General features: G+C 43.5%; 1 protein-coding gene across 1 annotated transcript in view; it reads right to left on the bottom strand.

The window, feature by feature from the left end:
* Positions 1 to 16,404, bottom strand: part of LOC122935530 (gastrula zinc finger protein XlCGF26.1-like) — a 32,697-nt gene extending 16,293 nt beyond the window's left edge. Inside the window, exons 1-3 of the mRNA XM_044291300.1 lie at positions 16,213 to 16,404; positions 14,792 to 14,898; positions 829 to 917 (exon numbers count right to left, since the gene is read on the bottom strand). Coding sequence (XP_044147235.1) covers positions 829 to 917; positions 14,792 to 14,898; positions 16,213 to 16,404 — 388 coding nt within the window. The remainder of the gene's footprint in view (positions 1 to 828; positions 918 to 14,791; positions 14,899 to 16,212) is intronic.
* Between the last annotated feature and the right edge of the window lie 434 nt (positions 16,405 to 16,838).

The raw sequence follows: 16,838 nt of genomic DNA, 5'->3' as shown, positions 1-16,838 counted from the left end.
AGTAAACTACATCAGTGCGCCTTTGCATGGCTTCAGTAAGCGCTGAAACATATAAGCAAAGGACATAATGTTACTTAATGGTGGCCATGATAATCACCAAATTATTGAATACTTCACCAAGGGGGAGAAACCCAGGGTTCTAAAAATGAAGCAAGACCTCCAACATCTGGGCCACAGGATTGATACGCTTGAACAAACACAGATGTCCGTCATAAACCACTCGGCAGCAGTAGCTTCAAACCTCCAAATACAAGAAGCACACATCAACAAGTTATATGCCGCTATGTAAGATCTCGAAAACCGCAACAGATGCAACAATCTAAGGGTCAGAGGGGTCCCAGAATCCATGGAAGAAACAGACATTGCGACTACCTTAACAGATATTTTCTCAGGTCTACTAGACGACTCTGAAAAACAGTCGCTAGTCATTGAAAGAGCACACGGAGCTCTAAGACCAAAACCCTACCCTGACCCACTGAACCCCCCAGGGATATCATCTGCAAATTATTAGACTTTCGCATTAAAGAAAAAATCCTTCAGAAAGCTATTTCCTCGGACTCTCTTATCTATAATAACAGCTAAATAGCCATATTTCAAGATCTGGCGCCATCTACGCTAGCAAAGCAATGTTCACTTAAGAAACAGATGTTCTATGCCAGAGGCACTTCATATTTCGCTGGCTATTCCCGTTTGGCATCTCCATCTTGGCCAATGGAAAACGCTACACAGCCCACACGTCAGAAGAAGCAATTCAAGTAGCAGAGGAACAAGACATCCCATTGGACCAGCCACCAGTACTAGAAACGGCACGTTCAAACATCGACATACCAACTCTACCGGTGCTGCTGCCATGGAAACATTCGAAAAGCCCAAGAACCAAGAAGAAGTCACAAAGAACCTTAACTTCATCAAGACGCCTAGAACCAGCATGACCAGTGGAAATGCACCTCCTGAGAGACTGCTACTAATATGCTGAGTATTATATTCAACCTTCTCTTAAAGGTTTTTCTTTGTTGATGATACTCCGTCAGAGGAGTATGCCTGATAGTAACCCACCTACTGTTACAAACAGTACAAAATGTTTAATTCTAAAGCACATAAAGCACGCACATATATACTTTCAGTAAAACACCACACAGGCCCATGTGTCACAGACGCTAAACGCATATCCGACGCATTTTGTCACTACTACAAAACCTTATACAAACTAAGGGCACAAGACACAAAAGATCAAACAACCAAGAGAACGGAAGATCTCAAAGCATCTCTCTCTTCTTTGCGCCTCCCGACATTATCAGAGGATCAACAGAGAGAGATCAATAAGCCATTTACACTACTCGAGGTCCAGTCCATCCTGTCGAAGAGCCCTAAGGCAAAAGCCTGGGCACTGATGGTCTTCCTGCCTCATACTACAAATCTCTATGACAAATCCTCTCGCCCCTCCTTCTGCGCTTTTGCAACGCTGCGCAGGAAGGCTTGCATTACCGAGACAAATGCTTGAAGCTCATATCTCCCTTATACACAAAGAAGGGAAAGATCCTGAATTATGCAGTAATTACAGACCAATATCTCTTTTAAACAATGATCTCAAAATTTATGCTAGCCTCATAGCGCAGCGTTTAAGCCCATTGTTGCGAAACCTAGTCTCTCCTGAACAAGTCGGATTTGTAAAGGGTAGAAAGAGCAAGGACAACTCCATCAGACTTTTACATTTCATGCAACACGCTAACATATCCCACTCCCCACTGGTCCTCCTTGGCACGGATACGGAGAAGGCCTTCGATAGTTTCAATCATGAAGGTCCAGTCCACTCTAAGACATTTTCTCATTCCTGACCCCTTCATTAAAGCTATCTCTCAGTTACACTCCCACCCATATGCACGAGTTCGGGTTAATAGACTACTCTGAGACTCGTTTAACATTGTAAATGGTACTCAACAGGGTTGCCCTTTGTCCCCCTCGCTATTCATACTAGTGATGGAAACTCTGATTCAATGCGTAAGACAACACCCTGCCATAGCAGGATATAAGGTCAACGCAGTGGAGCACAAAGCCGCAGCCTTTGCCGACGATCTCCTTTTAATTCTTACTGATCCCATAAAAGAACTACCAGCAATACTAGACATGTTCACCAGATTGGGCTCCCTTTCTAACTTCAAAATAAACCTTGAAAAATCTGAGGCTCTAGGCATAAATATCTTTCAAGAACTAAAGAACACTCTTGGAAGCCAATTCCCATTTAAATGGCCAAAAAGCCATATAACATATCTAGGGATCAAACTTAGCGAACGATGGTCGGATTTGACCAAGCTCAGCTACCTACCACTATTACAAAAATCCCTACAAGAGATAGAATCCTGGTCGGATTAAGATACCCAAGTTCTATTTTATAAAAGTTACATTGCTGTTCTCCAAATACATCTGGAAAAACAAACGACCTAGGTTAGGCTTTACGACGCTAGCATTAACCAAAAAGCTATGTGACTGGGAGTACCAGATCTATTCTCGTACTACTAAGCAGCCGTTCTCTCTAGAATAATACATTGGCTAGACCCACAACAGACAAACTACATGTAACACTAGAGGAATTCTCCTCTCCGATACCCCTCAAGACCTTACTAGTAGCACAAATTGACTACCGCACTTAGATACAATAATTTATAAAAACACCCTAACTCAAGAAGTAGCACACCTTTTGGAAATTACATGCAGCACACCTCCTTCCGGCCCCCTCACAACAAAGTCTTGATCCCCCAGACATGTACTATAGACATCACTAGAACATATCATGGAAAATGGAACAGTAAAATCTCTTGCAGACATAAATACCTTAATTGGTGAGAAACCACTAAATTTCCTGGAATACAATAGACTCAATATGGCACTCCGCTCATATATATCATATAGAACACTAGATAGACATCTGACACAACTAGAAACACTAATGGCACAACATAACACACCCGTCAAGGTACTATCAAAACTCTACAACCTTATCCCCACTAGGTCTGTCCCAGTAAAACGAGCTTATATATGCCTCTGAGAAAGAGACTTAGGAATCCACTTATCACCCAATGTAATCTCAAACATTTACAAATGCTCCCACGGACCATCCTCATGTATACGAATACAAGAAAACTCATACAAGATACTGTCCCGTTGGTATATAACCCTGGTTAAAACTAATATTTGGTATCCCTCCATCCCTGACACTTGCTGGAGATGTAACTCAGAAAGAGGGACGTACTTGCACATCTGGTTGTCATGGTACCATTCTGGAAACTTGTCTTAGACGCTAGCAAGAACATACAGTATGCTCTTTGAAAATAATACCTACACCTACCCTAATATTTCTAGGATGGAACGAAGAATGACAAAATGTGCAAAGTAAGTCCCTTCTTTCATTCCTACTAGCAGCCGCTAAATTGCTCATCCCTCCATTGTGGAGAACATCAACTTGCCCCACATTACCCCAACAGTTAAAGTAAACCAAATATACGGTATTGAAGAAATTGTCTCGCTAACTCAACACACTCATAGCAGATTCATGACACTTTGGACGACCCCATAGATTACCTATCGCAATTCAGTCTCTTTCCTCAACCACTTATCAGAAGAAACTCACCCTCAAACAGATACCAATAAAGGATATATGAGATGAATTCGGCAATCCAGACACCACTATCGCTACATGCACCATCAGGTAAATTGAAAGCTGATTTCCTCACCCCACACAAATATTCTTCAGTTGGCATATAGGTATTATACAAGTTCTTATACCTATTTTCTTCTACATACAAAGCAATTCATTAAGTTATCAACCTAGCTTCTTTGAAAATTAGCAGCAAAGGACAAATACTTGCAAACAAGACATGTCCCTAGCTACATGGACCTAAAACACTATTGCAAAATGTTTTTCTGACCAGTGTCACTTTAAGTGCTGATAACTTTAAAACGCTTTGACTTATCCAGGCCATTCTGAGATTGTTTTTTCGTCACATATCGTACTTCATGACACTGGTAAAATGAAGTTAAAAAAAATGCATTTTTATTTATAAAAAAAAGACCAAATTTACCAAAAAAATTTAAATTTCCAAGTTTCAAATTTCTCTACTTTTATAATACATAGTAATACCTCCAAAAAAAGTTATTACTTTACATTCCCCATATGCCTACTTCATGTGTGGATCATTTTGGGAATGATTTTATTTTTTGGGGATGTTACAAGGCTTAGAAGTTTAGAAACAAATCTTGAAATTTTTCTGAAATTTTCAGGGACCAGTTCAGGTCTGAAGTCACTTTGCGAGGCTTACATAATAGAAACTACCCAAAAATGACCCCATTCTAAAAATTACACCCCTCAAGGTATTCAAAACTGATTTTACAAATGTAGTTAACCCTTTAGGTGTTCCACAAGAATTAATGGAATATAGAGATACAATTTAAAAATTTCACTTTTTCGGCAGATTTTTCCATTTTAATAATTTTTTTCCAGTTACAAAGCAAGGGTTAACAGCCAAACCAGACTCAATATTTATAGCCCTGATTCTGTATTTTACAGAAACACCCCATATGTGGTCGTAAACTGCTGTACGGGCACACGGCAGGGCGCAGAAGGAAAGGAATGCCATACGGTTTTTGGAAGGCAGATTTTGCTGGACTTTTTTTTTTTACACCATGTCCCATTTTAAGCCCCCCTGATGCACCCTTAGAGTAGAAACTCCATAAAAGTGACCCCATCTAAGAAACTACACCCCTCAAGGTATTCAAAACAGATTTTACAAACGTTGTTAACCCTTTAGGTGTTCTACAAGAGTTATTGGCAAATTGAGATGAAATTTCAGAATTTCAATTTTTGGGGAAATTTTACATTTTAAGCAATTTTTCCCAGTAACAAAGCAAGGGTTAACAGCCAAAACAAACTCAATATTTATGGCCCCGATTCTGTAGTTTACAGAAACACCCCATATGTGGTCGTAAACTGCTGGACGGGCACACGGCAGGGCGCAGAAGGAAAGGAATGCCATACGGTTTTTGGAAGGCAGATTTTGCTGGACTGTTTTTTTTGACACCATGTCCCATTTGAAGCCCCCCTGATGCAACCCTAGAGTAGAAACTCCAAAAAAGTGGCCCTATTTTAGAAACTACGGAATAGGGTGGCCGTTTTGTTAGTACTAGTTTAGGGTACATATGATTTTTGGTTGCTCTATATTACACTTTTTGTGAGGCAAGGTAACAAGAAATAGCTGTTTTGGCACAGTTTTTATTTTTTGTTATTTACAACATTCATCTGACAGATTAGATCATCTATTATTTTTATAGACCAGGTTGTCACGGACGCAGCGATACCTAATATGTATACTTTTTTTTTATTTATGTAAGTTTTACACAATGATTTCATTTATGAAGCAAAAAATATCATGTTTTAGTGTTTCCATATTCTGAGAGCCATAATTTTTTCAGTTTTTGGGCGATTACCTTTGGTAGGGTATGATTTTTGCGGGATGAGATGATGGTTTTATTGGCACTATTTTGGGGTGCGTGTGACTTTTTGATCGCTTGCTATTACACTTTTTGTGATGTAAGGTGACAAAAAATGGTTTATTTAGCACAGTTTTAATTTTTTTTTTTTACGGTGTTCATCTGAGGGGTTAGGTCATGTGATATTTTTATAGAGCCGGTCGATACGGACGCGGCGATACCTAATATGTATACTTTTTTTTTTATTTATGTAAGTTTTACACAATAAAATCATGTTTTAGTGTCTCCATATTCTGAGCCATAGTTTTTTCAGTTTTTGGGCGATTGTCTCAGGTAGGGGCTAATTTTTTGCAGGATGAGGCGACGGTTAGATTGGTACTATTTTAGTGGGCAGACGCCTCTTTGATCGCTTGCTGTTGTAGTTTTTGTGATGTAAGGTGACAAAAAAATTGTTTATTTAGCACAGTTTTTATTTTTTATGGTGTTCATCCGAGGGGTTAGGTCACGTGATATGTTTATAGAGCCGGTCGATATGGACGCGGCGATACCTAATATGTATACTTTTTTTCCCCCCTTATTTTTTTACCATTTTTTTTTTTTTACTTTATTTGGGGAAAATGACGTTTTTGTTTATTTTTATTCAAAACTTTTAATATTTTGGGGGGAAAACTTTATTTTTTCAACTTTTTTTTCACTTTATTTTTTGTCACACTTTGGGACTTGAACTTTTGGGGGTCTGATCCTTTGCTCACAGGCTCGTCACCGGAAGGAAGCGCGATGCCTCCCTTAGACATCGTGCTGCCTTCCATGCCATCTGGTCCCCCCCACCGCCGACACTGCAACTGAGAAAAGCCGCAAATCGCAAGTATGAATTGACCTGCAAGTATGAATTGACACGGGGGGGGGTTGGTGTCACGGGACCCCCCCCGCGCATTTAGCCGAGGTGCCTGCTCAATGATTTGAACAGGCACCTTTTTCTGATCACCGCCCGCCGGGTGGCAGTGATCGGAACAGCACATGACGTACCGGTACGTCATGGGTCCTTAAGGACTCGGGAACCATGCCATACTAATACGTCATGGGTCCCTAAGGGGTTAAAGGGGTTCTCCGGGAATTAAGAAAAGAAAATGAAAATACTTACCGTAAATATTACTTAAGTATATTCTCAAATACCTTTCATTATTTATAATGGCTTGTTTTGTCTGGGGAGCAATCATCAGGGGAAACAAAATGGCCGCTGTCCCATCAGTTCACACAACTGTGGTAATGTGTTGCTGTGGTAATGGAGGCTGCATACAAGTGCAGCTGCACATTAGCCACACCTCACCCTCCTCTTATGTCTCCTCATCTTCTCCATTCCCACAGAGATTCACCTGTATTCAGGATCATGATTCCTGACAAGCAGAGCAGAGAGGAGGATGGGGCAGCACTATGGCTCATTGTGGCAAAGTAACTTCTCTTCCTGTGTGATTAGGAAAGTTTTTTTGTGTACTGATAGGACGGCTGCAATTTTTTTTCTCCTAATGATTGTTCCCAAAACAAAACAAGCCATTCTAAGTAATGAAAGGTATTTGTGAACAGTGATGGCCAGTGCGCAGTGTTTGCCCGCGGGCTGCCATCTTGACTCACAAGTCCGGCGATGCACAGGTAAGCCCTTACCTGTGCCACGAGCCGGTCTGAAACAAATGCGGTCACCGGGAGCAGGCAGTTCCGAGAACAGCCCGATGAAGGCCCCCGGCGGCTGTTCTCGGAACTGCCTGCTCCCGGTGACCACATTTGATTTCAGACCGGCTCGTGGCACAGGAAAGGGCTTACCTGTGCATCGCCGGACGGGTGAGTCAAGATGGCAGCCCGCATGTGTTCGTGGGCGAACACTGCGCACTGGCCATCAGTGTTTGTGAATATATTTATTATAAAATAATATTTAAGGATTTTAATTTTTTTTAATTCCTGGAAAACCCCTTTAATAGAGCCAAAACTTATAATTCTAAAGTTACTCTTTTTTGAGATCCTTGGGGCATATTATTTGAACAAAAAAGTTGAGTGGACGAGAAAGGAATTCTATCCAATACCTGCGTTTTATAACCTCTAGAATCCATCTGTTCTGGGAAATGGACCCCCAGGACGGAAAAAAACTGTGACAACCTTCCTCCCACATGACTTCTTGCGTCATTGCCATTTATACTTAGATCTACTTTCTTGGGGCATGAACAAAAAAAAGATCATTTAGGACATTTAGGACATTTCTCTCATTTATCACCCTGCCTGCCCCTTTGTTTTCTAAAATTGGACTGGGGTTAATGAAAAAAGGTAGGCTTCTGGGGAACTGGGAACCCCCCTTTTTTATCAGAAGCTCTTTCCAGAATATCATCTATCGAGGGGCCAAAAAGCCTAGAACCTACACAGGTGACTGCACAAAGTCTAGCCTTAGAGCCCTGGTCCCCTTTCCACGACTTTAACCAGAAAGCACATCTGTCAGCTTTCGACATGCCTGCTGCTCTAGCAGAAAAACTGTGGATACATATCATAGGAAATCAGCTGCTTTAAAGGGGTTCTGCACTTTCAATTAACTGATGATCTATCCTCTGGATAGATCATCAGCTTCTGATCGGCCGGGGTCCGACACCCAGGACCCCCGCCGATCAGCTGTTTGAGAAGGCAGCGGCGCTCCAGCAGCGCCGCGGCCTTCTCACTGTTTACTGCCGGGCCGCCCGCCCACTGACGTCACGACTTGTATCAACTAGAGTGGGCGCGGCTAAGCTCCATTCAAGTGAACAGAGCTTAGCCGCGCCCACTCTAGTTGATACAAGTCGTGACGTCAGTGGGCGGGCGGCCCGGCGGTAAACAGTGAGAAGGCCGCGGCGCTGCTGGAGCGCCGTTGCCTTCTCAAACAGCTGATCGGCAGGGGTCCCGGGTGTCGGACCCCGGCCGATCAGAAGCTGATGATCTATCCAGAGGATAGATCATCAGTTAATTGAAAGTGCAGAACCCCTTTAAGGAAGGTAGGAAGAGAAGAAAGTAATTCTTCTCTAGGAGTCTTGTCCTAAATACGAGACTCAAGCTTATCTAACCATAACCTTAAAGATCTAGAGACCCAGGAGGCCGCAATAGCAGGCCTAAGACTAGTGGATGCTGGTTCCCAAGTTCTTTTAAAGAGGACCTTTGATGGGTTTGGATTAATGCAAATAAGTACCTGGACTTCCGATGCTAGCAATTAGCATGCAGAGCGGGAAAATAACATGGGGACCACAGCGGGCAAACAGAGTGGCGCCCAGGAATAATAGTAAGTGCAGTGAGATCCCTGCACTATGCCCTACATGTTCTGCTATTTAGTTTACAATGTTTGGAGCCATGAAAGGTCCCCTTTAAGATAAACGTCAGCTTTTTTATCTCTGAGGTCTTCAAATGGAAGCCCCGATCTTTCGGCTATCTTAGCAACTGGTGCATCCACTGTGGGGCCCTATCTCATACCTCAGATACAGATTCTTCAAAGGGATACTTTCTCTTGACTGTAGTTGGTATAAAAAATGTCCAATCAGTATTTTTCCACTTCTTTCTTATAAGAGCTTTCAGAATTTTATGCACTGAAAATACTCTATGATGTTTAGGACCCAGTCCCTCAAAAACTTGGTCAGCTATTGATTTAGACTGTTTTACATCCTCTGACTGAATGGTAGCTTAACAGGCTTTAATAAAAGTTTAGTATCTTCCGTCCGAAACAGGGTCCTCCGAAGACAAAAATATCATCTGAGATATTGTGGCTGGAATTTAAATCATTATCCTCCCCAGAGTTTTCAGAATCAGTCTTTCTACTGTAACCGGCCCTTTCTGGTGACCGTGGACGATTTCGTTTCAGGGACTTAAGAGATGATTTAACTTGTGATCTCACCAAAGCCTTAATACTTTTGGATAAAGATTGTGACTCTTCCAGAACCAATTTATCCACACATCCCTGACACAGTGGTCTAACATAAGATGCTGGTAGAGCTACTCTACATCCACTACATTCTTTATGCTTAGATGACTTCTTAGGTGTTTTTGATACCTATAACAACAAAAGCTAACAACAACCCATAAATATTAGGAGAGGATATCTCTCACCATATGTAGAGGTAACTTCCCCACTCCTCAGGTCCAGTACCAGACTTGTGGGCCTCGAGGGTTCCAAGGGGTCGGCGCGTCCTGAATCACCCGGGTCCGACATTGTATCCAGACACCAGATCCTGCACAACACTATGTGCACAGAGTTGGCTGCCTTCTTCTGCTGCCATTTATAATGCGCCTTGGCCTCTTTTTAACACTAGCCCCAAATGCCTAATCCAGCCGGCAAAAGGTGCTTCCTCCTCGGCGTCGCATCACAGGAAGTGAAATCATGACTCCGGAAGGGTACCCCTGCCCGTTCCCAAGCGCATGCTTAAAATGTGCATTGGTTCCCAGCTGCCATCTTTGATAAGGGATGCCATGCACCCCGCCAGACTGAATCGGAAGCCGTCTGAACAAGGCCACAGCAGCTCCCCTAGAGGCTGGAAGGAGGCAAGAGGAAGGTAGACTTGGTAAACTGCTCCCTGAGGAGACTAACGCCGCATGGGATAGGTCCCTTCATGGTGACTAGACTCTGACCTTCCCCAGCCCCAGGGTGTGAACCCAAGCTCGGAGCAAGAGCTCTCTAGGTACATCCTATCTGGTGGACTGGAAACCTGAACTGAGGTGTGGTGGGGGTGTGAACCATTTTATCTCTTTGAGTTCCCTGTCCTGGATAGGAGGAACTAGTGGAATGGGTGCTGTCATGGGTGAGGGGAAAAAGTACATGGGGCACTGTCAAGTGTCCCCACCTACACACACACGGGGAGGAGCAAAGACCGCTAACCATGGTGATCTAAAGGGATATAGAGGGAGATGAGGAGGTCCCCCCAGATGAGTCAGAGTGACCCTCACTCCCAGTGAGGGGAAGAGGAATCCGGGGCACAGAATGCGTGTCATGGATCCTCACCCCAAATCTCAGGACATCATCAGTCCACTGCTATCAACATAAAATGGTGACCCCAATAGGGGAAAGGGGACAGCAGAGAAAGGACAGATGATCACTCCCCCACCATGCCCATGAAAAGGGAGAGCAGAGGGAGGAGCAAGAACGATGTCCACCTCCGCTATCACCATCATATTATCAACTTAGAATACCAGATGCAGTCTTCTGATGAGGTCCTCCACTAAACAAAGAAAAAAAAAACTCAAACAGGGGGCCAAAAAATGAACAAACCTTACAAAATTGCATAATCCAGGAGTCCAGAGATTGGTGAAGCTGTCCTGTTCACATTCAAGTAATTTGTATAATTTACATTCTTCCTTACACCGTGTGTTATCGGGGTTCTAGACCTAAATCCTACACCGGTGGTGTCCTGGGTTTCACATCCAATCAGGGAGGGGGAAAATGTGTAATGAATATTGCAGCCACCTTTTATTCCAGTGAAAATGGTTTATAGCTGTTTCTATACAAATAAGGGGCGGCTGTTATAAAAAATCCATTAAAGGGAACCAGTCACCAGAAGTGGCCTATGGAGCTATTTACATGTCCCCACTGTACAAGCTGCCAACTTTCAGAAGTCAGATGTCATCAAACAGGAGTCACTGGGGCATACCGCTGGATGAGGCGAGTAACGAAGTCATCTCCTCTATCCTGCCCAGTTTGCTCTTGCAGACCTCCGCTGGCTTCCTGATGTCAGCTCCTGGCAGTGAGAAATCTCACGCAGACACAGAAGACCTTGTTCCGGCACCGGGATCCTGACATGTGAAGCGTGCAGATATGTATACACCCCGGCTTCAAGCACTCACTGTGTTTGCCCAGGAGATGCTGGGACCACAGTCAGCAGATGTCAAGATCCCTGCCAATGTCTTCTGCTGTGCGAGATTTCACATTGCCAGGAGCTGACATCAAGAAGCCAGCAGAGCTCGGTGAGAGTAAGTTGGGCAGGATAGAGATGACGCTGTGTCTCGCCTCATCCAGCGGTACGCCCCAGTGACTACCGGAGCTATGTTTGATGACATCAGGTACATTTTAAAAGTGTATTTTTCCTACAAAACAACCTGATTGGCTTACAGAAAAAAACTCCTAAAACTTAACTTTTAATATTAACATAAAAATATAAAAAAATAACCTCCACAGAATTTAAATTAGGTAATAATGCCCACAAAACAGAGTAGCTGGATATCAAGAATCTGGTAGGAGGGTCTAATGCCTGGCATGTATATATAACATTTAATAAACAGTGTGGGCCACGGTAGTAGTTTTTACTCACAGTTCCTATGGTATAGGGAAAAACACCCACCAGAGTTTTGTCACCATTGGCGATACGATCGAGAGATGACCTGTCCCTGGGTGTCCCTTCCAGGCTATCCCTGCCTCAAAGTGGAGCACCCGCCCCGAAAGGGGCAACCCCACTTATCGGTGTCTAAACCCTGAAAAAAGCCCTAGCAGACCCTGAAGTGCTTGTAATGAATGGTCCCGACGTGTTTCCCCGTTGCAGATGATCAGCGGTTCATTAGGGGACAGAAACAGCAGATATAAAGGAGATGATGGCAGCCTGGATGATGTGGGCGTGAAGATATTAAAAGTTTGCCTCCCTATATACAGGTAAGTTTGAGATTGGAATACCCATGCTGGAGGCCAGAAGTGACGAGGGGGGGTTTGTTGCTCCGCCTCACTTCCAGTCTCGTGGAGTGAAATTTGCGTTCCAAAGTACAGAAAGGATAATAATAGTCCCCAAGTAAAGTAGATGTGAAGGTGCTGCATAAGAGCAATTTGAAACTGGGGCCATGCTAAGGAGGGAAGTGAGCGTCGGTAACTAGACTTGCGCCATCGCGGGAGATATAGACAACTTCCGCCCAATGGAACTCACTTCCGGTCCTTTGAGCACAACGGGAGCCACTGTGAAAGGCAGGCTATCCGGAAGTGCTAGTAAATGCGTTCCACTGTAAAGTGCCTGAAGGGAGAGAAGTAAGGGGAGAAAAGGTAATAATTTTAAGCGTGCACATGAAGAAGGGTTAGCCAAATAATATAACGTATAAATGGGAGATGGATAGACCTGAGACTGGAGTTTAGTGCCAGCAGCCCAAGGTCCCCATTGCGATATAATTGTACATCTTTTGATCTGATAATAAGGCAAGTAGTCCAATGTAAATAGATAAAAAAAAGAAAACTTACATATTAACAAGTTTGACCAATACATGATGCAAGGGGAGGAGTTTTAGAGAAAACAGGCAAAGGATATCTGTTCATTGAGGCCCAGCTGGGCCACCGTTTTGAGGCGGTGCATCCACTGAGCCTCCTTGCAGAGAATCCTCCTATCCCAATCACTAGGACGGCAGAGATGAGACAAAGGGGCTAAGAATCTTGTCTACATTCTTGTATTTCGTGTAATGGAGTCAACACCTGAGACTATTGGACGGCCTCTAAGGGGGGTACCCTTTATGTATTTTAGGAAGGGCATAAAACATAGGAATTTGTGGGTGTTTGGGGGACATGAACCTAATTTCTTAACTAGAGATTATTTTATTTTCTAGAGCTCTAATGAGAATGGATTCTAAGTGACTGGAGAATTCTTCAGTGGGATTTTTAGCCCCTTTGTCTCATCTCTGCCGTCCTTCATTCGTGACACCACAGACCTTATGACAAAGATTGAGAATTTTTCTGTGGACGATAATGTGTATCTGGCTTCAATCAATGTAGAGGCCCTTTACTCTAGTATACCACATAAATATGGGTTATTAGCAACTGAACATTTTCTCAAAACTAGGGGCATTCAATATAGGGCTCATAGTTCTTTTGTCATGGAAAATTTGGAATTTATTCTCTCACATAATTACTTTTTATTTGAGAATAGGTTCTACCACCAGCTCAGGGAGACCGCAATAGGGAGCCCCTGTGCCCCGAGTTATGCAAATCTGGGAGGATACCGTTGTTTTCAGAGATCAGTTCGACCAATGGACCTCCCATATAATCTTTTGGGGGCGGTATATTGATGACATCTTGATTTTATTGGGTGGGTCCATCCGTCATTTTAAAACCTTTGTCCAACAACTGAACCTGAATGACATCAGTCTCACCTTTAAACATGAAATCCATGAGCGGACCATTCCCTTCATGGATATCCATATAACCCAAAAAAATTGAGAATTACACACCGAGACTCATCGCAAACCAACTGCCACCAATAGTCTCCTTAGGTAGGACAGTTACCATCCCCCGAGCCTAAAAAAGGGTATCTCTAAGGGACAATATTTACGTGTTAGAAGGAATTGTTCCACACTTCAATCTTTTAGATCCCAAGCTAAATACCTACGGAAACATTTTTCCAAGAGAAGTTACCCCCTAAGATCCTCAGAGATGCTTTTAAATATTCTGTACAAAGAGACAGACATTCCCTCCTTATTTCACGCACCTGTCCTAATGTACAATTACGAGAATAAATCGGTACCTTTCAAAAGTCGACTTCCTTTAAAAGTTTATCGACAGGCAGAACCTACCAAATGCGGGATTTCGCGAATTTGAAAACTCAGGGTGTTGTCTATGTACTTGTACATGCCCTCCAAATTACGTCTATAAGACAAAATATGAATTAAGGTGGAGGGTGGGCAACCACATTGGGGACATCACCCATCGTCGTAACAAAACTATTTCACGTCACGCCTTGGAATACCATAATGGAGATTTTAGGAGTCTTAGATTCCAAGTTATCGAAGTAATCTGTAAATCTCCTAGAGGTGGTGATTGGGATAGGAGGATTCTCTGCAAGGAGGCTCAGTGGATACAACGCCTCAAAATGGTGGCCCAGCTGGGCCTCAATGAACAGATATGCTTTGCCTGTTTTCTCTAAAACTCCTCCCCTTGCATCATGTATTGGTCAAACTTGTTAATATGTAAGTTCTCTTTTTTTATCTATTTACATTGGACTACTTGCCTTATTATCTGATCACAATTGATCAAAAGATGTACAATTATATCGCAATGGGGACCTTGAGCTGCTGGCACCAAATTCCAGTCCCAAGTCTATCCATCTCCTATTTATTTTTCATGATTTATTCCTCCACTTTATGTTATTTGGCTAACCCACGCTCACTTCCCTCCTTAGCATTGCCCGAGTTTCAAATTGCGCTTACCCAGCACCTTACATCTATTTTATTTGGGGACTATTATTATCCTTTCTAAACTTTGGAACGCAAATTTCCCTCCACGAGACTGGAAGTGAGGCGGAGCAACAAACCCCCCCTCCGTCACTTCCGGCCTCCAGCGTGGGTATTCCAATCTCAAACTTACTTGTATATAGGAAGGCAAACTTTTAATATCTTCACGCCCACATCATCCAGGCTGCCATCATCTCCTTCATATCTGCTGTTTCTGTCCCCTGATGAACCGCTGATCATCTGCAACGGGGAAACACGTCGGGACCATTCATTACAAGCACTTCAAGGTCGGCTGCGGCTTTTTTCAGGGTTTAGCCACCGATAAGTGGGGTCGCCCCTTTCGGGGCAGGTGCTCCACTTTCAGGCAGGGATAGCCTGGAAGGCACACCCAGAGACAGTTCATCTCCAGACCGTATCCCCAATGGTGACAGAACTCTGGTGGGTGTTTTCCCTTATACCACAGGAACTGTGAGTAAAAAGTACTACCGTGGCCCACACTGTTTATTACATGTTATATATACATGCCCAGCATTAGACCCTCCTACCAGATTTCTGATATCCAGCTACACTGTTTTGTGGGCATTATTACCTAATTTAATTTCTGTTGTCAGACCGGGACTGTGACTGTGTTCTCTGAGGTGTCAACAAGGGACCATTTAACAGCTGCCATGAGATATTTTGGGGCCCCATATACTGGGATTGATCAGAGCTCCTGGGGAGAGTGGGGTATAGCATTGAAGTCTTTAGCAGGAAGGGGTGAACAGAATGGCCGGCAAGCTGTCACTGACCACTGGGGATTTGTCCTCCTATGATTACTTCTTTAGGGCAGAACATTGTGAAATCTTTATGGTCAGACAGGCAGCGGCTACTGTTCATTGGTGGCTCTTTTGATTTCGGCTCTTTTTATTTCGGCTCTACCATAAGGCTTTTCCTATTTCCAAAAATTCTGAAGTGTCAGTAAAGCCTCTAAGTACTACGGAAAGAGGGTTCATAGAAGTTAGAAGAATGGGTGATAACCCCAACCTTCTGATCAATACTGTGGGGCACCTGGTATCGGTAACAATTGTGTGCTAATAAAGGAAAACCTGTCGGAAAGTACAATATGTGACCCCCAAACTGCCACCACTACCTGACTATACAATGAACGCAGAGAAGTGTTGTGGAGTCGCACTCACCAGATCTTGTGGTCATCCGGAATGCAACAGCCTGCCTGGAGTCCAAGATCCATCAGGGCTCCTATATGTGCAGTCCAATAAATAGAGATGGAGGCAGCATGTCCGGTACAAAAAAAAAAATCCCTTTATTGGGAGCCGCTTATGTGAACAAAAACGTGCAAAGGGTAGTTGTGTTTCGGCTGACACACAGCCTTTATCAAACACCATGTGTACTCTAAAAGATCATGTTTAAAAACCCTAAGCCACACCCACTCTCACAACTGTGGCCAATTACCCACTCAATGGAGTGCTCATTATGTCTCAGGTGTGTACATACGTGCACAAAAACAGTGTCATAATATTCGCCCACTTAGGGCATACGATCCAGCCAACCACATACCTTCTTCCCTTGGAACATGGACTCACGGCCAACCGTCCCCACCCTTTGTGAGATCCTCTCCACTAGTTTACGCGGATAACCCCTATCAAGGAATTTCTTCCCCATCTCGTCCACTCTCATCTCAAACAGCTCATCCCCCGATACCACCTGTCTCACCCTCAGCAGCTGGCTCCAGGGCAATGACTCCACCATCCGTCGTGGATGGTTACTGTTAAACTCCAATAAATTATTCCTGTCTGTGGGTTTATGGAAAATGTCTGTCTCGAAGGGATATACCTACAAGATCAAAGCTTTTTTTACATGCAGATCACGGGATGTGGTGTATATGATCACGTGTCCTTGTGGCCTCATCTACATAGGGGAGACCACAATGGAAGCCTGTGAACGGATTAACTCTCATAAGAGTAATATCAGAAGGGCCCAAATTGATAAGCCTGTGGCAAAACATTTATTGGAACGTGGACACTCGGTCAACCAGCTCAGATTCCGAATCATTGATTCGGTTGGCAAGTGTCACAACCAGACAGCTGAGAAGCTCTGACAGAAGCCTTTCAGAACCTCCTTCTTGAGTTTTCTTTGTTCTGGTTTTCAGTTCCTAATCTCGTTAGTCTCTCTCAGCTGTCATG

Source organism: Bufo gargarizans, chromosome 4, assembly GCF_014858855.1.
Source record: "Bufo gargarizans isolate SCDJY-AF-19 chromosome 4, ASM1485885v1, whole genome shotgun sequence".
NCBI lineage: Eukaryota > Metazoa > Chordata > Amphibia > Anura > Bufonidae > Bufo > Bufo gargarizans.
The sequence above is the reverse complement of the archived record's forward strand: the minus strand, read 5'-3'. Positions and strand labels throughout refer to the sequence as shown.